This window comes from Lactuca sativa, chromosome 5, assembly GCF_002870075.4.
Source record: "Lactuca sativa cultivar Salinas chromosome 5, Lsat_Salinas_v11, whole genome shotgun sequence".
Taxonomy (NCBI): Eukaryota; Viridiplantae; Streptophyta; class Magnoliopsida; order Asterales; family Asteraceae; genus Lactuca; species Lactuca sativa.
Window position 1 is genome coordinate 61883441 of NC_056627.2, and position 26845 is coordinate 61910285.

The window sequence follows — 26845 nt, forward strand, 5'->3', positions numbered from 1 at the left end:
TCGTCCAATGAAATGACTGCGGACTCGTCAGTGACACACTTTCGAAGCTGAGACACGTGGAAGGTATTGTGAATCTGGCTAAGCTACTCCGACAGATCTAAGTGATATGCCACCTTGCTCACCCGGGCCATGATCCTGAACAGGCCTATGAACCTAGGCCCCAACTTGCCCCTCTTCCAAAACCTGATAATTCCCTTCCAGGGCGACACCTTCAGCAACACAAAATCCCCCACCTGAAATTCAAGATCCGATCGCCATCGGTCAGCATAACTTTTTTGACGGCTCTGTGCGACACGCAGCCGGTCGCGCACCTGCTGAGTTAGCTTGGTAGTCTTGAGCACTACTTCAGTGCTCCGCATGACCCGGTGCCCAAACTCGTCCCAACAAATCGAGGTCTTGCACCTCCGACCATATAACATCTCAAATGTAGCTTGGTCAATACTAGCATGATAACTGTTATTGTACGAAAACTTTGCCAATGGGAGGTACATGTCCCAACGACCTCCAAAATACAAGACGCATGCTCGAAGTATTTCCTCTAGTGTCTAGATGGTCCTCTTGCTATGGCCAACAGTCTGGGGGTGGTACGTTGTGCTAAAATGTAGCTGAGTGCCCAGTTCCTCGTGGAACTTCTTCCAGAACCTGGATGTAAACCGGACATCCCAGTCAGAGACTACCAATACTAGCACCCGGGCCTAGCCACCACTTCTTGTACATAAATATCCGCCAACTTTTCTGCGGATATACTCACGGAAATTGGAATGAAGTGGGCATTCTTCGTCAGTCTGTCCACGATCACCCATATGGCGTCCACACCCCTTGCCGTCCAAGGTAACTTCATGATGAAGTCCATAGTGATCTCTTCCCAGTTCCACATGGGAATGGATAGTGGTTGTACCTTGCCATGAGGCCACTGATGCTCAGCCTTGACCTTCCTGCAGGTCAAGCACCGCTCTACGAACCAGGCGATCTCCCGCTTCATGCAGGGCCACCAATAACTCAGTATCAAGTCCCTATACATTTTCGTAGCCCCTGGATGTATAGAGAACTTGGACTTGTGTGCCTCCTCTAATATTCGATGCCTCACTCCTCTAGTCACCAGTACCCACACCCGACCACACTGCGTCAAAAGGCCACGACTATCCTTAACAAACAAAGGATGTTATCCCCGAATTTTCTCTATCTTCCAATTCTCTTTCTTCACTCCCTCGACATGAGCCTATTTGATCATATCCAACAAAGGAGAAACCACCGTCATCCTCATACAAATGTTCCCGGTCGGGGACCCCGCCATCTTGCGGCTCAGCACATCGGCCACCATGTTCGCCTTCCCTGGATGGTATAGGATCTCACAATCATAATCCTTCAGCACATCCAGCCACCTCCTCTGTCGCATGTTGAGGTTCTGTTGATCCATCAAATACTTTAAACTCTTGAGATCAGCATAAATGGTGCACCGCACTCCATACAAATAGTGCCTCAAAATCTTGAGGGAAAACACCACTGCTCTCTGTTCCAGGTCGTGAGTGGGGTAATTTACCTCATGAGGCTTCAACTGCCTCAAGGCGTAAGCTATCACGTGCCCCCTCTGCATCATAATTGCACTTAACCCTGAAATTTAATGCGTCACAATACACCACCAAATCGTCTAACCCCTCGGGTAGTACTAGGATTGGGGCCTCGCATAACCTCCGTCTCAGGTTCTCAAAATCCATCTGCTTATCCGTGCCCCACCGAAAGGTCACATTCTTCTTGGTTAAGCGGGTCAATGGCACAACAATCTTGGAGAAATCCTGGATAAATCTCTGATAATAGCCCGCTAAACTCAAGAAGCTATGAATCTCAGATGCATTCTTCTGTACTTCTCACCGCATCACAACCTTAACCTTGGCTGGATCAACCAAAATGCCCTCCTGATTGATGATATTCCCCAAAAAAATGTACCTCCCGCAGCCAGAAATCACACTTGGAGAACTTTGCATAAAGCTTCTCCGCCCTCAGGGTCTCCAGTACTTCTCTCAAATGCTACTCATGTTGTTCCCTAGTCTTAGAATAAACCAAGATATCATCAATAAAAACGATCACCGACCGATCCAGCATCGGTCTATACACCCTGTTCATGAGATCCATGAACGTTGTTGGGGCATTGGTGAGCCCAAACGACATCACTACAAACTCATAATGCCCATATCGAGTCCTGAAAGATGTCTTCGGTATATCCTCATCCTGAATCCTCATCTGATGGTACCTTGACCGAACATCAATCTTGGAAAACTAAGACGCACCCTGCAGCTGATCAAACAAATCATCGATACTCAACAACAGATAACGGTTCTTCACCGTTAGTTTGTTCAGCTCTCTATAATCGATGCACATCATGTATGATCCATCCTTCTTTTTCACGAACAAGATCGGTGCTCCCCATGGGGAACTAATCGGTCTAGCAGCTCCTGAAACTACATCAATAACTCCTGCATTTCTAGTGGTGCCAACCGGTATGGTGTCTTTGCAATCGGAGCGGCACCCGGCACCAAATCAATACGAAACTCCATCTTCCTCTTCGGAGGCACTCCTAGTAATTCCTCGGGGAAAACATCCCAAAATTCCTCTACATCCGGTATGCTACCCATATCCGTCGTGGTCTCAACCCTCGTATCGGAGATATAAGCAAGAAATCCCGTACACCCCTGTTGCATAAATCTCGTACATCCCTGCTGCAGAAATCTCCTAGCCCTATCAGTCGAATAGAGAGTTGGCCCCTGCGTGGCACTCTCACCATGAATAACCAGTTCTCCCCCACTTTGGATTCAAACCCTAACCAACTGGCGCTCGCAATCAATCAGGGCCCTATTGGCCCCTAACCAGTCCATCCTGACAATCACCTTCATCCCTCGCAACGGTATCGGGACCAGATCCACGCGAAACCTCTCTTCCAACACATTCAGGATGCAATCCTGATATTCCCTCGCAGCACTCACAGTGCGGTCATCTGCAATCTCTACCTCGATCGGGGAATCCAAAATTCCCGGCGCATCCCGGAACTTCTTGCTAAGCGCAAGTGACATGAATGATCGGGTAGCACCCAAATCAAACAAAACATGAGCAGACATACCATTGACCAAAAATGTCCCAATACAAGCATAAAGTACACAGAAGTCATACAAATAATAAGAAAATAGAATAATAGACACATACCAGCCACAACGTCTGGCGTTGCCCGAGCCTCCTCGGTAGTCAGCCGAAATGCACGGCTCTTCACCGTCGGGGCATCCGCCTTAGCAAGGCGGCCATCGGTGATCCTCAGTGTGGCGGGTGCAGGCACCGCCACTGCTCCTCCCCCTCCCTACAACCTCGGACAGTCGGCCTTTTTATGGCCAGTCTGGTTGGAGTGGAAACATATCAAGCCCTTCTTAGGCCAATCCATACTCAAGTGGCCCTACTGACCCCAAGAGTAACATCCTGATATCCCTGCTGTCTGACAAGCCCCACTATACGATTTACCACACCTGGCACACCGGCCCCGGCCCTGCTGCCCCTGTTGGAAGTGTCTGAAGTCTTAGGCTTCTAAGCCTAACCCACTGCTGTTTGTGCCTGCTCCGGCTTCCGCTTGGTGCGGAAGTCTAACTCCATCTCCCGTTCACGGGACTTCTCCACCATCTCATTCAGGGTTTTTGCACCCTATAAAGCTCGCAAAATCCCGGATATCATCCCTCAGCATGGAATGATATATTGTCCCGCGCATATCCTCGTCAGTAGCATACTGAGAAATCAACAAAGCTCGCTCACGAAACTTGGTGGTGATCTCCGCCACAGTCTCTGTGGTCTGTTGGAGTTCCTAGAACTCCCTCACCATCCTCTGCACCTCAATGGTTGGTTCAAACTCCAAATCAAACCGTCGGACAAACTCGGATCACGTCATCTCAGCCACCCTAGCTGCTCCTACCTGGCTAGTAACCTCGCCCCACCAATCCCGGACCCTGTTTCTTAGCATGCAAGAAGCAAATCCAACCTTTTCCGCATCCAGGAAACAACTCGTGCGCTGGGCATTTTCGATATCCGCCACCCAGCGTCAGCTAACAATGGGGTCCCTGACCCCGAAAAACTTCGACGCCCCGCACGACTTGAACTCCCAGAACGAGGGAGTTTAGGCCCCAACCTGACCTGCAGTAATCTCATCCCTGAATGCCCTGAGTCTCTCCTCCATAATCTCCATCATACCCTCATTGACCGTCCCAAAATTGACTGGGGCAGTGTCAAGGATTCCCCTGGTAACCTCGGCTGCGATAAGCTCGCGCAGCCTCTCGTCGATGACATCGGTAGTGTCGCCTGATCCAACCCGGATCCAGATCCCGATCCTGATCCCCCTGCTCCAAATCGTGTCACCACCATGCTAAACTAAAATGTCATAAATCACAACGATCAGGATTTCCATATAAGGGATCCTCCCACACTAGTCCTCCTTGAAGTCGTCAGATCTAACATTGGTTCGGGTACAGGTCTTGTGCTTTCAGTAGCACGGGCCCAATACTACCTTCCACACCTACCTGTACCTTTCCCCAATGCTCTACCTGATAACTTCAACTCATCCCAAAACTAAACCATATCCCACATACTACCGCATACATCAAATCTCAGGCTGTCCGAATATTTTCTCTACTCATATCAACCAAACCAACCATAATAGGTTGCCTTTATGCATGCAAATTATACACATAAAGGATCAAATAGACTTTCGAATAAATGATTCTACCCTAGGACCACAACCAAAAAAGGAACAGCAAATAAGGACAAATCAATCATTCTGAGGCTATAAGCTCCTAACCATATACAATTTTAAAAGCATACACATAGCAAGTTTCATACGATCATCAAAGCTCAAGTATTAGTATAACATGGCTAACATATTGGGGAACTACTCACTTGGCTCGGCTGATCACGCGTGTTGCACTCTCATCTTTTCCTTTCTTTCAAAAGCTTTTTATGTTATTGTTATAAACAATTTTACCATTTCCTTACTTTGAGTCCCGACACACCCGAGATTGTGCCCGAATCCCTCAAACCAAGGCTATGATACCAACTTGTAACGACCCAATTTTTACAAAGAAATTTTTCATTTTTGAATAATGAAACATATTTCCAACATCTAGAAATCCAGTTATAATTGTTTTCAAAACATCAATCAAATACAAATTTTATTCCAAACATCAGAGTGTCCCATGAAAATTCCAGAGAGAGAGTGCATGTCGTACCATCATGCCTTGCTCTTGCCCTTGAGATCTGAAGTACCTGAAACAAATCCACAACCTGTAAGCTGATGCTTAGCGAGTTTCCCAGAACATACCACACACACAATCCACATATTACATATCATGTTAGCTCTAAAAGCTACCTATTTCACATAAGCCATGTGTACATAAACATGTAAGGATGTCGTGGGCTCCCTCAGGGTCTTACACCATTGTGCCATAGGCTACCCCACATGGTCTTAACCTAGGAATGCCATGGGCTACCCCACATGATCTTATATCCAATTTCCATGGCTCCCCCCAGGGTCTTCCATGAAATAACATACATAATCTATAACGACCCAAAATACGACCCAAATTTTTTTTAATAATACTAAAAACTGCATCATCCAATGTCGTATATAACAAGAACCATGTAATGAGTACACAAAATTCATAGTAACTGTGTCAAAACAAAACTATATCAATCATAACAAAATGTATGAATAAAACTCCTAGGATAAAACTGAAGTTGTGGTGGGTGTGATGCCATCAATCTGAGCCCTTCCCTTTGCTAGCGGAAGTACCTGAAACCAAAACTAAAACTGTAAGCACGACGCTTAGTGAGCTCCCCCAAACTACCACATACCATACAACAACATATAAACACATATTGGGCCTTGCCCACTACATCGGACCAAAGTTCGGAAACTGTATCGAACCGGAGTTCAGAACTGACTAGGGACTTGCCCTCTGCATCGGACCGAAGTTCGGAACTAACCAGGGCCTCGCCCTCTGCATCGGACCGAATTCCGAAAACTGCATCGGACCGAAGTCTGGAACTAACCAAGGCCTTGCCCTCTGTATTGGATCGAAGTCCGGAAACTGGCTGAACATAGCATAGCACAATCATAACTACTAGCATAAACATATATATTGCATACTGCATCGGACCCAAGTCTGGAACACATAACACAAAGATAGCCTTTAATCACAAAGACATCAAGCACATTGAACAACTGCCTCGGACCGAAGTCCGGAACTACTACTAACTAGACGGGCTGGAATTGTGGTCGTAGACCCGTTGCTCCTGGAAGGAAACTCACCTCGTAACGCTGGTTGTCGAGATGATAAATCTGAAACTGCCTGACTGCTGCTCCGGAACTTCCCGGCTACAAATCCCATAAACACTAAATCAAATACTAAATACTAATCTCAGGGTAAAATGACTATTTACCCCTGGTCAAGTTAACTTTTTGGTCAAAGTCAACTTCCAGTTGACCGGACTCGCCGAGTTGGGCCATCAACTCGCCGAGTCCTTATCATCCATTCTAGTCCTCTACCCACTTCTACTCGTCGAGTTTGGCAAAGACTCGTCAAGTTCTTCTTCAATGCTATCATCGAGTCTAACTTCATCCGACTTGCCGAGTTGTATGAACAACTCGTCGAGTTCTCCTTCCACATATGAACACGTCCAGTCTGTGACTCGCCGAGTCATATGAACAACTCGTCGAGTCTGAAGAACAACTCCCCGAGTTGAAGAAAAACTCTTCGAGTCTAAAGAACAACTCGCCGAGTTGAAGAACAACTTGTCGAGTCCCAAGCATGCTATTACTATACAGTCGATTCTAATCGATTTCCGTGCTTCCAAATCATAGATTTGAGCTTCTAGGACTGGTTTTACACGTCAGGTTTCCAAATTTATGTGCATACACAAGAGTATGAGCCTATAATGCCCAAAATCAACAAATACTATGCACTTAGGGTTTGGAACAAGGCCAAGATTGCATAAAGGTGGCTATAATGAGCTACTGGAGTTCAATAACGTCTAGATCTAAGGTTTCCATCCAAAGGAGAGTCCATATCTCAAGTTTTGAAACATAAAAGGCTCCAAAGAAGACATAACAAGCATAAAAGAGGGTTTAATGGAGGAATACACAAGGTAATAACTTCATTACCTGAATGAGAAACAGATGGAAGCTAACTCCTGGATCTCCTTTCACTTCTATGGACCTTCTTTCCTTCCTTCTCTTCCAAAGCTTCCAAACTAGCACAAACACACTCAAACTCAACAATGGGGGCTAGGGTTTACAGGGGAAACGCTCTAAAGGTGCTGGAGGCTGGGGTGGGAGGCTATAATGACGTTTAAATAGGGTACAAGCCCTTGAAATTAGGGCTTCATTCAGGAAATCAGACTCGCCGAGTCCTAACAGATGGACTCACCGTGTAGCCAACTTAAATTGCGAGCTCATCCCGCTTCTATTCAACGGGTCGGGCTACAGACTCGTCGAGTACCCCTTAAGAAATGGAGATACTTTAATTAAATTTACATACCAGAAATGGAGCGTTACAACTCTCCCCCACTTATCTTAGACTTCGTCCACGAAGTCTACTGCCGCTGAATCCGAAAATAACTCAGGATAATGCTCCCTCATCTCCCCCTCGGTCTCCCACGTCCACTCTGAACACTGTCGTTGCTACCATTGCACCTTCACTAACTGAACCACCTTGTTTCTCAAGGTCTTCGCCTTCCGATCTAAGATCGCAAATGGTTTCTCGATATAATTCAGGCTGCTATCAACCTGAATATCCTCTAACGGTACAACTGCTGACTCGTCCACCAAACACTTCCTCAACTGAGAAACATGGAAAGTGTTGTGGATCTGGCTAAGCTCTGCTGGAAGATCTAACCGATAAGCAACCCGACCCACCCAATCCAAAACCCTAAAAGGACCAATGAACCTGGGGCCTAGCTTGCCCCTCTTCCGGAACCTGATAACACCATTCCAGGGTGATACCTTCAGGAGGACCATATCGCCCACCTGAAACTCCAAGTCCAAATGACTCCTGTCGGCGTAACTCTTCTGCCGACTCTACGCAGTCTGCAGTCTGCTACGGACCTGCTGGATCAACTCTGTCGTCTTGAGCACCACCTCGGTACTCCCGATGACTCGCTGACCGACCTCGCCCCAACAAATCGGGGTCCTACACTTCCTCTCGTAGAGCATCTCAAAAGGAGGGCGGTCAATACTAGTGTGGTAACTGTTGTTATACGAAAATCCCGCTAATGGAAGATACGTATCCCAACTACCACCGAAATCTAGGACACATGCCCGAAGAATGACCTCGAGAGTCTGAATCGTCCTCTCGCACTGCCCATCCATCTGAGGGTGGAAAGCGGTGCTGAAGTGCAGACGAGTCCCCATCTCGTCGTGAAACCGCTTCCAAAACCTGGAAGTGAACTGGACGTCTCGATCTGATACTACTGATACAGGAACTCCATGTCGTGCCACTACCTCGCGCACATAGATATCGGCTAGCTTCTCGGCCGATGTGCTCTCCTGAATCGGTATGAAATGCACGCTCTTGGTCAGCCGATCCACTATGACCCAAATCGAGTCAACTGAACATGCGGTCCTGGGGAGCTTAGTGATGAAATCCATAGTGATGTCCTCCTATTTCCATACAGGAATGTCTAACGGCTGCATCTTGTTGTGGGGTCTCTGGTGTTCTGCCTTGACCTTCCGGCAGGATAGGCATCTCTCTACGTACCAGGCTACATCCCGCTTCATGCAGGGCCTCCAATAATCGGGTCGAAGATCTCTATACATCTTCGTCGCACCTGGATGTATGGAGAACCAGGACTTGTGGGCCTCCTCCATCAACACCTACCCCACTCCTCCCCAATATGGCACCCAGACTCTCCCATGAAGGGTCAACAATTATCGACTGTCATAATCGAAAGAAGCTACTCAACCCACAATCCTCTCACACTTCTGCCTCTCCTCCTTCAGTCCCTCGACCTGTGCCTCTCTAATCTGCTCCAACAAAGAAGTAATCACCGTCATCCTCAGACATATATCTCTGATCAGTGCCGCCATCGCCTTGCGGCTTAGGGCGTCGGCACAACGTTGGCCTTGCCTGGATGATAAAGTATCTCATAATCATAGTCCTTTACCACATCTAACCATCGATGTTGCCTCATGTTCAAATTCAGCTGGTCCATGAGGTACCTCAGACTCTTGTGATCTGTGTAATTGGAACGGTGGACCCAATAGAGGTAATGTTTCCAAATATTGAGGGCAAACACCACTGCCCCCAGCTCTAAATCGTGCGTCGGATAGTTAGCCTCATGAGGCTTCAACTTTCTAGAGGCATAGGCTATCACATGCCCTCGCTGCATCAACACTGCTCCCATCCCTGTGATCGAAGCATCACAATAGACTACAAAGTCATCCACTCCTTCTGGCAGGGTAAGAATCGGTGCCTCGCACAATCGTTGCCTGAGGGTCTCAAATGCTGCCTGCTGCTCAGGGCCCCAGCAAAACACCACCGACTTCCTAGTCAATCGGGTAAGTGGAACTGCTATCTTGGAGAAGTCCTGGATGAATCTCCTGTAGTACCCTGCCAACCCTAGGAAGCTCTGAATCTCAGATGGAGACCTCGGGACCTCCCACTGCATCACGGCCTTTATCTTGGCCGAATCCACCAATATCCCCTTCTGGTTGACGAGATGTCCAAGGAACTACACCTCGCGCAACTAGAACTCGCACTTTGAGAACTTCGCGAAAAGTGTCTCCCCCCTCAAAGTCTCTAGCACCTCCCTCAGGTGCTCCTCATGTTGCTCCTGAGTCTTGGAATAAACCAAGATATCGTCAATGAACACTATCACAGACCGATACAACATCGGCCTGCATACGCGGGTCATGAGGTCCATGAACACGGCTGGAGCGTTGGTGAGCCCAACCAGCATCACCACAAAATCATAATGACCATAACGGGTCCTAAAAGCGGTCTTCTAAACATCCTCGCCTCTGACTCGCATCTGATGATAACCGGAGCGCAGATCAATCTTGGAAAACCAAGATGCTCCCTGAAGCTGATCGAACAAATCATCTATCCTCGGGAGTGGGTAACGGTTCTTCGCCGTTACCTTGTTCAACTCCCGGTAATCTATACACATACGGTGCGACCCATCCTTCTTCTTCACAAACAGGATCGGGGATCTCCATGGTGAACTGAACGGTCTGATGAAACCCTTGTCTAGCAACTCCTGCAGCTACGTAGACAACTCCTGCATCTCTGGAGGAGCCAACCGATATGGCGCCTTGGCTATCAGAGCCACACCCGGAACCAGGTCAATCCGAAACTCAACCTGTCTCTCCGGAGGTATCCCAGGCAGATCCTCTGGAAATACATCCGGGTACTCACGTACCACCGGTACATCGTCAATAGTCGCCTTGCCCTTCTCCCGGGCATCCAAAAAATAGGCGACGTACCCCGCGCAACCCTCCTGGAAGTAGCGTCGAGCTCTCGCTGCCGAGCAAAGAATCAGTCTACGCTGTGGCCTCTCGCCCTGAGTCACTAACTCTCCCCCACTAGGGGTGCGGACCCTCACTAACTGTAGCTCACAATCAATCACTGCCCCATTGGGGCTTAGCCAATCCATACCCACTATGACCTTATTCCCTCGCAGGGGAATAGGAACCAAATCCACTGAAAATTACTCATCAAATAACTGCAACGAACAAGCCCTATGTACTCTCGCGACCCTGACGGTCCTGTCATCAGCTATCTCAACCTCAAGTGGACAATCCAGCTCCCTCGGAGCTCTGCTAAACCTCTTGCTAAGCGCAAGTGAAACAAATGATCGGGTAGCCCCCGAATCAAACAATACTATAGTTGATATGTCGTTCACTAAGAACGACCCCGTCACCACATCAGGAGTCGCCCGTGCCTCCTCTGCTATCATCTGAAAAGCTCTACTCTTCGCCACTGGCGCCTCACTTCGGCCCTGACGGCCGTCTGTAATCCTCAATGTTTCAAGGGCAGGTGTTGCTACCTTCCCTGCTGCTGCTGTTGCTGGCAAACTCGAACACTGGGACTTTTTATGTCCCCTCTGATTTCAATGGAAGAAAATCAGATCAGTTACTATGCTAACGGTGGGAGTAGCTAAACAATCTCTACTCATATGCCCGTTCCGGCCGCACTTGTAGCAATCGGGACTCCCCGCCTTGCACGCCCCATCGTGCAATCTCCCGCACTTGCCACACCGGCCGTGGCTCTGCTGACCTTTAGATCTGTGATCTGATACCTTGGGCTTTTTGCCCGAACTCCCAGTGCCAGATACCGCCTCTGGCTTCCTCTTCTTCTCCATCTCTAGATCAATCTCTCTCACGAGCCCTACCAATCATGTCATCCAGCGTTTTACAGTTGGATCGGCTCACAAACTGGCGGATATCACTCCGCAACATCTCATGATAATGGGCCTTCTTTATTTCCTCGTCAACTGCGTACTGAGGAACGAGAAGAGCCCTCTCCCTGAACTTGGCGGTAATCTCTGCCAATGTCTCTGTTGTCTGGGTGAGATCTTGAAACTCCCTGGCTAACTGTTGCACCTCGATAATCGGTGCAAACTCGGCTCTGAACCTGGTAGAAAAATCAGCCCAAGTCATCGCATCAAGTGCTGTTTCATCCCCGATGACATGCCCGATCTCCTCCCACCAATCTCGTGCCCTGTCCTTTAGAAGACAGGATGCTAGTCTGACCTTATCCCCCTCGGGACATCTGTTGGTGCAGAAAGCATTGGCGACATCCGCCAACCACCTGGTACTCGCTATGGGATCCCGCGCCCCATGATAGTCAGGAGCTCCACAGGCTCTGAACTCCCTGAAAGTGAGCGTGTGTGTGACCCCATCATGGTCCCCACCTCAACACGAAAGGTGCTCAACCTCTCATCCATCAGCTCCAAAATACCCTCCTTGATCGAACCAAGGATCACAGGAGTCTGCTCGAGTATGATGCGAGTAATCTTTGAAGAGAGAAACTCTTTGGTCTGATCATCTAAATGCTCGGCTCCCGAGCCTGGTCCTGATCCCTCACCGGCCCCTAAACTGCCGACTGTTGGTCTAGGGCATAAAATCGCCATTCTAAAACACAAAACGACAATGTCAGAAATAATGATATATCTCGAGGGATCACTATTACTACAAGTTTCCTGGTTTCGCCTTGGCCTTCCTTGATTCAAGTACAGATCCTCTGCTTTCAGTAGTATGAGCCCCTACTACCTTCCACATCTATTTGTACCTTCCCCAAGAACTGCCTCGACTCCACCGAGTCCCTTCTACTACTAGTGTTGATCTCATGCTAATCTCATCCTAGGCTAGCCCTAGGGTGATCACCAACCCACTCTCCGCCATCAGCTGCATAAAAAGTCCCCACTTTCTTCCCCTAACTAGATCGCGAGTACTATTACATATCACTCAGACTAGATAATTCTTTGAATGAGGGATCCTACCCTATAACGGTTGGACTCAAACGAGAGCTGCGAAATAGAGCTAGACCTAACCTTCTGAAATTATTTAGTCCTTGCAATATATAACTTAACATATTCGTTTACTAGTTAGTGAAAGACAACTAGAACTCCTAAAATCACAAAGCAAGCAACATTCGGGCATTGAGTACATAATCAAGCATATACCACTCTGGCTATCATTCTGACTAATCTGCACTAGCATACAATGCTAAGCTCATACTATCAGGCATAACCTAACCAGGCTATCCTACTGCTGTCTACTCAATACTAGCATGCAATTCTCATAAAGCCGAAACACATATAGCAGGCACATAAATTATCCTCCTAGATCCTTAGTCCTATTCTAGCATGTTGTTCTAATGAAATAGAAACTGATAATCATAACATAAGCTTGTATGGGTAATTTGGGAGTACTTACTTGAGCTCGGCTGATCGCATGCACCACACCCCTTTTTAAGAAACTCTTTTTCTTTCTAAGTTCTTTTCAAAATTTCCTTTCTAAAACGTTTCTCTTTTAAAAATCTTTCACCATTTCCTTAGTTTGAGTTCAGACCCACTCGAAATTATGCCTGAATCCATCAAACCAAGGCTCTGATACCAACTTGTAACGACCCAAAAATTTTTGTTTTAATATTACTAAAAATCGCATCATCCAATGTCGTATATAACAAGAACCATGGAATGAGTACTCAAAAGTCATAGTAACTGTGTCAAAACAAAACTGTATCAATCATAACAAAATGTCTAAATAAAACTCCCAGGATAAAACTGAAGCTGTGGTGGGTGCGATGTCATCAACCCGAGCCCTTCCCTTTGCTAGTGGAAGTACCTGAAACCAAAACTAAAACTGTAAGCACAAAGCTTAGTGAGCTCCCCCAAACTACCACATACCATACAACAACATATAAACACATATTGGGCCTTGCCCACTACATCGGACCAAACTCCGGAAACTGCATTGGACCGGAGTCCGAAACTGACCAGGGCCTTTCCCTCTGCATTGGACCAAAGTTCGGAAACTGCATCGGACCGAAGTCCGAAACTAACCAGGGCCTCGCCCCCTGCATCGGACCAAAGTCCGGAAACTGCATCGGACCGAAGTCCGGAACTAACCAGGGCCTTTCCATCTGCATCGGACCGAAGTCCGGAAACTGGCTGAACATAGCATAGCACAATCATAACTACTAGCATAAACATATATATTGCATACTGCATCGGACCCAAGTCTGGAACACATAACACAAAGATAGCCTTGAATCACAAAGACATCAAGCACACTGAACAACTGCCTCGGACCGAAGTCCGGAACTACTACTAACTAGACGGGCTGGCATTGTGGTTGTAGACCCATTGCTCCTGGAAGGAAACTCACCTCATAACGCTGGTTGTCGAGATGATAAATCTGAAACTGCCTGACTGCTGCTCCGGAACTTCCCGGCTACAAATCCCATAAACACTAAATCAAATACTAAATACTAATCTCAGGGTAAAATGACTATTTACCCCTGGTCAAGTTAACTTCTTGGTCAAAGTCAACTTCCAGTTGACCGGACTCGCCGAGTTGGGCCATCAACTCGCCGAGTCCTTATCATCCATTCTAGTCCTCTACCTACTTCTACTCGTCGAGTTTGGCAAAGACTCGTCAAGTTCTTCTTCAATGCTATCATCGAGTCTAACTTCATCCGACTTGCCGAGTTGTATGAACAACTCATCGAGTTCTCCTTCCACATATGAACACGTCCAGTCTGTGACTCGCCGAGTCATATGAACAACTCGTCGAGTCTGAAGAACAACTCCCCGAGTTGAAGAAAAACTCGTCGAGTCTAAAGAACAACCCGCCGAGTCGAAGAACAACTCGTCGATTCCCATGCATGCTATTACTATACAGTCGATTCTAATCGATTTCAGTGCTTCCAAATCATAGATCTGAGCTTCTAGGACTAGTTTTACACGTAACTTTTCCAAATTTACGTGCATGCACAAGAGTATGAGGCTAAAATGCCCAAAATCAACAAATACTAAGCACTTAGGGTTTGGAACAAGGCCAAGATTGCATAAAGGTGACTATAATGAGCTCCTGGAGTTCAATAACGTCCAAATCTAAGGTTTCCATCCAAAGGAGATTCCATATATCAAGTTTTGAAACATAAAAGGCTCCAAAGAAGACATAACAAGCATAAAAGAGGGTTTAATGGAGGAATACACAAGGTAATAACTTCATTACCTAAATGAGAAACAGATGGAAGCTAACTCCTGGATCTCCTTTCTCTTCTATGTACCTTCTTTCCTTCCTTCTCTTCCAAAGCTTCCAAACTAGCACAAAAACACTCAAACTCAACAATGGGGGCTAGGGTTTACAGAGGAAATGCTCTAAAGGGGCTAGAGGTTGGGGTGGGAGGCTATAATGACGTTTAAATAGGGTAAAAACCCTTGAAATTAGGGCTTCATTCAGGCAAGCAGACTCGCCAAGTCCCAACATATGGACTCGACGAGTAGCCAACTTTAATCGCGAGCTCATCCCGCTTCTACTCGACGGGTCGGGCTACAGACTCGTCGAGTACCCCTTAAGAAATGGAGATACTTTAATTAAATTTACATACCATAAATGGAGTGTTACATAATCACATAACATATCATATATCACAGAACTAATTACACTTAACACAAACATAAACATATAAGGATTTCGTGGGCTCCCCCCAGGGTCTTATACTATTGTGCCATAGGCTATCCCACATGGTCTTAACCTAGTCATGTCATAGGCTACCCGACATGGTCTTATATCCAATTGCCATGGGCTTCCCCCAGGTTCTTCCATGCAATAACATACATAATAACCTAACATAAAATGGGTCGTCCTTGGTGCCTTAGACCCATTGGTATGGTGAGAAGAGTCACCTTTGTCCGAAGAATCTGAAACTACCCTCCTAACTGTCTATAACCTCCCGTGCTGAATAATAATATTAACCAATGTTAGTGCTTCACATAATCAAAGGGAAACCCAAACTCCAAGTCCTTCTCAAAAGCCCAAATATTCTTCCTTTGTTAATGGGCCTAAAGTCCATGTCCAAAAACGATTAATGGGCCTCATGGCCCAATAAGGTCCAATCATAACATCTATGGCCCAAAATACATAAATTGTCCCACCATCTCCAAAATACAACCTGACCTAATGACCAATTGAGGCCTAACAGTCCAAGCCAACTGTGGTGCGTACACTTAGCGTACCACCCTGGTACGCCCAGCGTCTTGAGTCTCTAGGTCTTACGCGCTGCGTATGCTAGGTTACGCCCAACGTACTAACAGATTAAGCACTTTCTCCCTTAAGTGCTTAGTACTCCATTCCCTTATGTCTAAAAGTCATATCTAAGCTTATTAAGACGACCTAGGGCATAAAGTTCACAAATTTATGCCTTTGCATGTCTCATATGTTCCGAACACCCCCATTAAGACCTTTTTAAGGTTCTTAACCCATGCATGAGGTCAAAACACCCACCAAGACTTCATTTTTATGTTATAAACGGACCAAAGGACCTCAGATCTAACATTCCCATCCTCTGGAGTTGCTCAACTCTCAAGAGAAGATCCAAAATTAACAAAGGGGATAAAACTAGAAAACCCTAGCTTGATCTAGTGATTAAGGTCGAAAGGTGCAAGCTTTATACCTCCAGAAGCTCCTCAAGGTGATCTAGATGTAGATTCTTGAAGCTCAATGTCATTCCAAGCTTCCTTGACAACTTCTCCTTCTTGAATGTCACTTAAAATGGCCACCAACACCCCTTCTAAGCTCAAAATGGCCTCACAAGCTCTCTCTGGACTAGAAGGATGTTCTAAGGCTATGGAGGCTCTCTAGGGTTTAGTCCAAGGGGCTTAAGGACGTTTAAATAGGCCTCAAGTCCGAAAATTAGGGTTTGGTCATCCGGCACATACGCCCAACGTACGTGTTTCCCCTCCGCGATCATCCATGCATAGTATGCTAAGCGTACTCATAAGTACGCCTAGCGTACTTAAGGGACTATTATACTAAAATTTGATTTCTTCAAGGGTTTCAAAGTATACGTGGTTTGGAGTGTTACAGTTTTCATCTACAAAATTTTACAAAATTCATTTAGTATTTTAAATATTTATATCTTTAATAATTAACAACCATTAAGTTTCTAAAACATTAATAATCAAAGTCTTGGATCCACGTTGCAAAACAAAACAAACATTAAGTTTCTTTTGAATTGTTTTATGTACTTCTTAGTTCTTGTTTATATTCGAAATCAAGTGATGGTTATTAATTCATAACCCCAAAAGGATAAAGGAATATAATTTCTACCGATTAGAAAGTAAACCATATCTAATAAAGTTTATTTCATCCTTTGTTATCTCTAAGCCTTTAGATGGTTCTACTGATTTGTTTCTCAACTTCATATTTGAAAACTTCAAGAAAGATTTCACAATTATCATTTATCATATGAAATACAATTATAATGAATATAGTTGTTAATAAAGTTGATTAGGTATCTTATACTAAATCTATACATTCATTAGAAAGGAAATCACACATCACTATATATATTTCCTTAATAATTATTTTCTCTAGATTTATGGAAAATATAATTACCGATATTTTATACATAAATAAGATTCACATGTGTCAGATAAACTACATTATTTTCCTTAAAAAAATCTATTTCTAGAAGTTGGAATATGTATATTTTATTTATATAATAAAGATAACAATGTCATAGATAATTATATTTAGAAAACATTGATATTTACTTTGTAATTATATTAAGAGGTCTAGTTCTTAAAATGATAAGTTAATCATTTCATAATATGAATGTGATCATTATGAAAAACGATTAATTAAATAATCAGTCACCTAATCATATAACATATATATATATATATATATATATATATATATATATATATATATATATATATATATATATATATATAAAGAGAGAGAGTGAGAGAGAGAGAGAGCTAGGTTCAAATGTTTCTCACATCTATTGTGTGTTAGAATGCACTAATAAAAATTTAGTAAAAATTAAATTATTATTTAATCAAATAAAGATAGATATTAAATGATTTCCATAATTATATGTATATTAAATGATATCCATAGTTGTAATTCATTTTTTAACTAAACTAATTAAATTCGTCATTAATATCAACAATAATATTCTTTTAGAATTAATTTGCATCTAGTTTGTCATGTATGGGTTCATATTTCGTTTCATGGCCCACTCAATTAAAATACAAGGTAGCCTAGAACATGAAGAACGAGTGTGTATTCTAGTAGAATGAGAGTTTATTCCAGAAGAATAAGAGTATATTTTAACAGAATGAGAGTGTATTTTAGTAGAATCCACTTTCGTTCTTTATATTCCATGCAACTTTATTTTATTTTAAGTGAATGTGTTCATAAACAAAACACAAGCACATACATGAAAACCTAGATGCGAATTCATTCTGAAAGAATTTTATTACTGACATTAATGACGAATTTAATTAATTTCCATAAAAAAGAGAATTAAAATTATGGATATCATTTAATATACATACAATTATGGAAATCATTTAATATCTATCTTTATTTAAATAAATAATTATTTAATTTTTTACTAAATTCCTATTGGTGCATTCTAGCACACAATAAATGTAAGAAACACATGAACCTAGCCCTATATATATATATATATATATATATATATATATATATATATATATATATATATATCCAAGCTAAATTCAAACACATATTCTTCTAAATCACACATTGTTTTAGAGTACAAGTCTTTATGTTCTAAGCATAAACAATAAACTCTGAGAGTAACATTCCAACTTGCTTGTACTCATCTGTTTACTTTTGTTGAATGTTTGTAAATATTTACAAATATTAAATTAACATTAAGTATCAAGTATATGAGTGTTATATGAAAAGTACAAGTTCTATCTGATATATGAATGACTGGTCTAGCCAGTGTTTCTTATATAAAAGGGACAACTCCAATTCTAATGTCCTATTTCTCGACAGTAGAAACAATATCCATCTCGACCATTCATCTGTTAACCAATTATTCTAAATCACACAAATGACCCGTATGGCTTAAATTTCTGTCGTAGTTGGTCCCTTACCAGCTATTGTTTAAATTACACGACCAAAACTACAACATTTCTGAAACTATAGGGACCAAAATGTAACATTGTCATTGTCTTCCCTATTAATACCCTAGATCATATGCAACCCGTGAACAATCCACACATTCCCACGCCATCCGTCTCCTCCGAGAACCTCCATGTTGCTATGACGCAATCGATCCTCGAAGCTTCCAAATGCATCAAAAGTTATAGGTAATCGATAGTATTGACCTTCCCATTTTTCTAGTACGTATGTGAATAACACCCAATTTGATGAAATCGACAAGAAATTTCAACCTAGAACATTCTATAAGGACGACTGACCCATCTCGAATGATTTGCTTTAAATTTTGACTTACAAAATCTTTCTTTTTCCTTTGGTTTTGGTTCTTCGTGATGTTCTTCAACGTGTTTATATGGTCCTGCATTGTAATGAGGTATGTGATATGAGAGAAACAACATCAACGACAACTATTGTTCAGTATTTTTCTCACCACCGTCCAGGGGTTATTATCGTCTTCCTCCTCCAAATCGGTATCCAATTAGAGTAACCAACCACTGTGTTGCCTATCCAATGTATAACGTAACTGTCGAGTTGCCACGATGTCTAATTCATCGACGTTCGTGTCACTTGGATACCTCGAAGAACCACTTCGTATCATCATACGATTAGTAGTATTGTTGGTGTTAATCGACAAATTAAATACGGGGATAGGGACGGTGGAGGTCCATGCTTTACATGCATGTTTGAGGCGAAGCGTGTCTTGAAATGCCTTTCAATTCTTCTTCGATCCGGAAGCCCAACTGTCTCGAAGCATATCCACAATATTCCGATTTTTTATCCGATCTGAAGTTGTTTCTTTATCTTCCATGTCTACACTAACTAATTATAGCCTTCGTCTCTTCGGCGACAATTTGTCACAATCTAAAAAAATTCGAAACGCGACCACAATTCACTATTTTTGCACCATGTTTTATCATATTTCACATTTGGTTCATTATGAAGTAAAACAATTGAATAAGTAGATTTCAAGATCGATGAGATGGTGTGGAGCGAGTCTCATGGTGGACAAGTGTTAATTTAAGTCATTGACTTTCTGGTATGGACTAACTACCAAAACAATTTATGTCATTAGGTCATTTGTGTAATTTAAAATAACTAGTTAATGGATGAATGGTTAAAAACTAACGATGATGACTTAATTGACATGTATAGTAAATCAGTAGTAGTTAGATAACCTATTGCAAAAAAAAAAAAAAAAAAAAAAAAGAAAAAAAAAAAGAAGAAGAAGTTAATTGTTCAAGTCGAACAAAACACCTAAAAGTCATTATGCTACAATAACATTTTCCCTTAAAACTATTATATTGATCAATCTTTATATTTAAAATTTAAAATTAAATATCAAATTAACAAAACAAAATATTTATTAAAAACTACTTTTTATAATATATCTTTTCAAAAGAGATAGTCTCTAATTACTTAAAAATAACCTTTCTTTTTAAATATAATATTAATGAGACTTGAACTTTCAGATATATATATATATATATATATATATATATATATATATATATATATATATATATATATATATATATATATATTAACTAGAAAGGTAACCCCCGCTACGCGGGGGTCAAAAGTTTTCAATATTGTTTCCGAATCGATAAATATGAAAGACGTAGAAAGTGCAATCCCCGGACCATTTTTTTATGTTTTTATGAAAAAATGTAAAAGTTTTAACTGCAATGATCAAAAGTTTCAAAACGGTTAAAGAATTAAGGGGGTAGGAATTAGCAAATTTTTAGAAAAGTGATCAAAGTTGTCAAACCGTTAAAGTTTTGTGGTCAAACTTTAAATATTAAAAAGTTCCTAAAAAGTGTAAAAATATTGATTTGCAAGGACCAAAAATGTCAAAATAGGTAAAGAATGAGGAGCAAAGTGTAGGGACCATTTCTGCCAAAAAATGTCAAGTTTACTATTCCTAAGCTTCATATCTTTATTTATATATATATATATATATATATATATATATATATATATATATATATATATATATATATATATATATATATATATATATATATATATATATATATATATATATATATATATATATTATTTCAACTAAATTGAAATTGCAAACCATACACAACTTACACACATTCCATTCCATTGAATTGATACGATCATAAAAGATATCTATATGATAATGGTTAAAAATTGCTAAAAATCAAGAAACCGATTTATTTTTATTTTCATATGTAACTTACAATTAGCAACTGTTAATATGTGGTTTTAATATGTATCTTTTAATTATATATTTAAAATAATTAGAATGTGTTATAATAAATTATCATAAAAAACTATCTAACTCTAAATTAATAACAATGATATAATTATTTATAATTCCATATATGTAGCAATAATTTAATTATATTATTGTAATCAACATAATATATTTGTCATCATTTTAATCACCATGTTTTATTCTTGTGCAACACACGAGTTTTCACTTAATATTATATAACGTAAGCATATGTAAGAGGTTGTTTTGGATTTTATTTAAACTTCAAAAGGACTTTAAGATGAAGTAATTAATTGACTTATATTGGTGAAATATTGAGTTTTTTAAAAATTATTTAGATTAGCTTTTATGGTGAAAAAAATCAATAAGTTGTTTTTTAAAAATTATTGTCTTAACTTATATATATACTAGGAATGTTAAAGGCATGTGCTAAGCACGGTCCATGAAGATTAATTTAAGTATCTGTTTCATAGTTGTATAAAAATATTGTGGTAATAACAAAAAATTCGAAGGTCAGTGATATAAATGTGTAGATTTTTAACATAAAATGTGTAAATAAATAAAAGAATAGGTAAGTACAATGCTATATTATACAAACTCAGAATGTACATTCCTATATCCCACATAAATTGTATTCATATTTGAATGTCGGAGTAGGGAAAGAAGTAATTGATGAGATAAATAACAAATAAAGTAAACTTGGTAATTTATTATTATTTTCATCAATAATATTAACATGAAGATAGGTAAGTACAATACTATATTATACAAACTCAGAATGTACATTCTTGTATCCCACATAAGAGCGAGGTATACCTTCTTCAAAGTGATTGTATTCATATTTGAATGTCGGGGTAAGGGAAGAAGTAATTGATGAGATAAATAACAAATAAAGTAAATCAGGTAATTTATTATTATTTTCATCGATAAGATTATCATGAAGATGTTTAATATGACATGATGACCATATTATATATGAACAAAATAAGTAATGGATTTGTTAAAAATTTCATAACTAACTAAAAACCAAATTCATTCCAATATTGCCTAGTTTTTAAGAAGTAAAATCCAGCAAAAAAAAGAAAAGGGAAAGGTCAAAAATGATGATTAAGATGAAGTAGATATTAAAAAATGTATATGTATTGATTCCTGATTGTTCTTGACCAATCAGGCTTAGGCCCTGTTTTACTCAAGATTTCAACTTGTTGTTTTATAGTTGAAATTCCTTTTGTTTCAAAAAGATAATGAAATCAGTTGAGAAAAGTGTGATAATTGATTGTTATATTTTTGGATTATATAGAATGAAGATAAGTATGATGCAATAAATGTTAGATTAATGACAAAAGTGATGCCATAAAGATATTAATAATGCACTATTAGAGATTGAAAAAACGTATTTATAACAAATTTAGTGAGAATGATTAGAACGGATGGATTTAAAAGTATAATCTCAATAATAAGAAGTTTATTTGTAATAATTGTTAATGTGAACATTTGATGTATTTTATTCATCATTTTATGGTTAATCAACATAGTATTATTTTTAGCCATTTATTTATTTTGAAAATTTGTTGTATATTTTTTCAACATCATTTATGTGTGTTGTAGTATAAAGAAATGTAATATTTTGCAATTACAATGTTGAAATCAACAGCAAGATGACTAACATAAATATTATAGAATAAATGAAGTGTCTGTGAGGCATACATGAATTAATTTTCTAATGATGTAATAATGTTGGATATAATAACATAAAAAAATACCAATACCATGCTGAAATAACATAATGTTATTTGTAACTTTGTAAGTTATAATGTCAACAGTTGGTGTGTAAATTGTGTGGAAACAGTTCTGTGACAAGCAAAATGAAAGCACTTAGTGTACGTAAATAAAAAAATGAAACTGATTAAAGTATATTTGGTTGTTTCTCTATACCTATTTCATTTTGTATTAGGTCTTGATGTGCCAATTGACGATGATTCTGTCACTTTTGTTTTACCTACATCTGGCTGGTTACGCTTTTGGAATTGCTTAGGTGAGGTTGGTTTTGTTGTTGACAGAGTTTCAGATTTAGTTGTTGGATTGAGTAGTTGTTGGTCTTTGGTGTAATGTTCTTGAACTTTATGCACCTTAACAATGGAAAATCTTGTTATTTGTTGTTGTTGGTTCCATGATTGATATGATCGTACAAATGTGACAACCGATAATCCTTGAACTGTTGATGCGATTACATCATGTACATTTTTTCCTGCTTTATTAAATTTATTAAATGGAATGAAAATAGTTGAATAATATTAAAAATATGATAGTTTTGAAATTAGGAAACCTTACATTTTCTGCTACATCCTTGACTTCATTCGGGTTTAACGGAATTAACTTTTCAATTTCTGGAGTTGATATGCTTGCAGCAATTGTTCCAGTTCCATCATTAATTTCAATTATTGCTCTTGATCTGTTTATAGAATCACATGTTCTTCTGCATGGTACATCTTATGTTGTGGTGCAAGTATAAGTAAGAAATGAGCATGTGGTAGACCTCTTTTTTGAAATTACACAACATGAGTATGTTCAACAACCTTCCCAAAAATTTCATTTTTAAAATTTTCATTTTTAAATTCCTCAAGTTTTGCATGGAAGACTCTAACAATTAAATCTACTCTGTTTTGTGTTTCCTCATTACCCATCATGCGTTGTTTGATTTCTGGCCAATTAGGGTTACAGGTTAATGTTAGAAAAATGTCAGGCTTACCAAACTTTTGCACTAATGTCATAGCATCAATGTATTTTCTTCCCATGTTCCTTGGACCGCCAATAAAATTTGCGGGTAAAACCACTCGTCGACCAATAGCCAATGCGCTTGTTTCACCACTTGCCATATCATCTACCACTCCTTGAAGGAACTCTTGTCTTAACTCTTGCTGTTGATTTCTATAAAAATCTAACCTTTATGTTTCTAATTTTATGTAACTATATACTATATATTGTTGTAATAGTCTACCAAAAAGCAACAAACATGATTTACCATGCAAACGTATTTGAAGTTTATATGCATAATATTCTCTTACAGAGACATATTTTGTATTCTCCAAATATTTTCCTATAACTGAAAAAAAATATATTACTTTCAATTTATAGTTTTACAAAAACATGAAGGGTATTTCCTTACCTATTTCTTCATTATTTAATAAGTCATCAACATTTGTAATACTCAATGGCGAGATAAGCCTGTCAGCAGAACATCTAACTATTTTACTATTTCCTCTTTCAGTGGGATTTGTTTTTGGAATGTGTTGATGCCAACCAAGTTCTCCAAATGGAAACATCAGAGGGTATTGTAAAGGATCATAACAACCATAATAATACTCAACACTCTTTGGTTCGTCATTGTGTGTCCGTACTTGTATATTTCTACGCCCATGTGCACCGTTCTCTTCTCCCTCAACCTAGAGTGCCGTAACTTGTGAAACCTCTGGTTTGTTATAAACACGTTGATCTTGCCCTGGAATAGTCTTAAGAATGATCTTATATTCATTTAAACACGGAATTTCTCTTAAATTTCTAAAAAAAGTGCATATGGATTATTCTCTAGATAACTTATACATGTTGCAATTAATTGTTTAGATAATCTTGGGGAAGATGTTAAACGATTTTCTATTTCATTATTCGTATCATGAAAATATAATTGAAGGTTTTTGGCTTCTTTTTCTTTAGGTTGTAGATCGGTCATGAAATGATATACATGTCCTTGCACTCTAAAAGTGTAAATACCCATATTTTGTCTTGTAAAGATTTTATCAGCTCTAACACCATATGATGTGAATGCAAATGTATTATTATATGTTCTTATATATGTTCTAAACAATGTTGCTTCTTCAGAATTAGATGTCAATAAATTTTGCATGATATATGGGAGTTCATTACTAGATAATACAATATGACCTTCCTGACAACAGAAATTTGATGTTTCTGAATAAAATTTCACTGCATGACAATAAGAACAACACAACACTTATGGAAGTACATCAGCAGATAAAATTATTTGTTGCAATAGAATCTTTCATTTTCTATTGCTATTTTTCTTGTCTACATTATTTGATTTATCAATTGGTGGACCTAGATTTATAAGTTTTCTTTTGTTGAGTCTTTCACTTTGATTAGTTATTTTTTCATTTATATGGTATAAACCTGTACATACGGTATTATTTAGTTTTCCATTTCTGTTGTTTATTGTTACGTTTGTATGGCAAGTAGTCTTTAATTTCTTCCTTTTCCATTTTATGATAGCTTCTTTTCTATATCTTTTCTTATAAACAGGAGCATCATTAACCATATCTAATTTGTCAATTATAGCAGCGCAATTACCATTCTTTTTTTTTCCAGTTTATAATAGCTATTCTTCTGTATAGTTTCTTATCTACATTAGAACAGCCAACAACAGTTCTTTATTCTATGTCAATGTTTGATGGTTGATGACATCCAGTCCTTTTCTTGAAATTTGGTGATAATACTACATCGATTTCTTGATCGGTTGATGATCTGGTTCATTGAAATAGTTAGTTTATAAGGCTCAATTGACAAAAATCTGATACTAAGTAAATTTCACAATATTAACTAAATAATGGCATGTTCCATTGATTACTGTTATAGCAGTAAATTGACCATAATTATCCTAAATTACATGTATTTGAGTAACGGTATAACTGCAAAACATCAAATTTCCATCAAATTAAAAAAAATTGACATAGCCTTGATATTGTACTTTTGTTTCCATGTTCCTAGGTTTTTAAATTTGACTATAATTGGTCAACTATTTCCTTTTAATTAAAAAAACAGATAACATCCACATATAAATTTTTTTAGTACCTGTAATTTTGGTGTGTTATGTCAATACAAACTGGTGTTAAAGTTTAAGTTCATTAACCATATCTAATTTGTCAATTATAACAACACAATTACCATTTTTTTCCAGTGTATAATAGTTGTTCATCTGTATAGTTTCTTATCTACATTAGAACAACCATCAACAATTTTTTTTGTGTCAATGTTTGATGGTTGATCACATCCGATCATGATGTTGAAATTGGGTGATAATACTATACCAATTTCTTGATCGTTTCACGATCTGGTTCATTCATATATCTGATTCTAACTAAATGCTACAATTGTAACTAAATAACGGGTTGTTCCATTGATTACTGTTGTCGCTGTAATGTGAAATAATTTTTCATATGGAACACTAATGCATATAAGATAAGTGCAGAATGAATGATTTATTCTTCACAAGTACTTAATGCAATCAACAATTTTGCAATTTTTGGTTAATGTAACAAAGAGGAGTACTCAGGTGTAATTACATCATGATGGTTAATTTGCAATTTTGAATATAATTATGGAATTGTCGATTCCTAATTAAAAAAATGCAAATTCATTTGAACTTAAACGTGTAACACCATGTTGTATTGATATACCACACAGAAATTACAAGATATTAAAAAAAAATTAATATGTGGATGTTTTTTTTAAAGTAAAGGAAATAGTTGATCAATTATGGTCAATTTTAGAAAGATAGGAACTTGGAAAACAATATTTCAATTTCAAAGCTATTTCAATTTTTTTTAATTGATGGAAATTTGATGTTTTGCAATTACACCGTTAGTTAAATATATGTAATTTAGGATAATTATGGTCAATTTTTGTTTGGGATCAAGACCTCTGTACATAACCAACCTTCTTGAATATTGGGAATTATGCTTGTGAAAAGGTAATAACCATACAGATCACAAAAGAAACGAGAGAAGAAAAATGATTATCTAAAGGGTAAAATACATGAAGGAACTAATCCATCACAGTGGTTTTGGACC

General features: G+C 39.5%; 1 protein-coding gene across 1 annotated transcript; it reads right to left on the minus strand.

Moving 5' to 3' along the window:
• Positions 1–19895: 19895 nt before the first annotated feature.
• LOC111880953 (uncharacterized) lies at positions 19896–23860 on the minus strand. The gene is made up of 3 exons (XM_023877366.1): positions 23538–23860; positions 23311–23436; positions 19896–19914 (listed from the first exon to the last, which is right to left on the minus strand). Exons 1-3 carry the CDS (start codon positions 23858–23860, stop codon positions 19896–19898), a joined length of 468 nt encoding a protein of 155 aa, XP_023733134.1.
• Positions 23861–26845: the final 2985 nt, after the last annotated feature.

Excerpts from the sequence above, each read along its gene's own strand:
- LOC111880953 (XM_023877366.1), bottom strand. The coding sequence starts at position 23,860 with ATGGCAAGTGGTGAAACAAGCGCATTGGCTATTGGTCGACGAGTGGTT. Across the intron at positions 23,437-23,537 it reads GTTGAACATACTCATGTTGT|ATCAAGAGCAATAATTGAAA; the intron begins GTAATTTCAAAA and ends TTCTATAAACAG.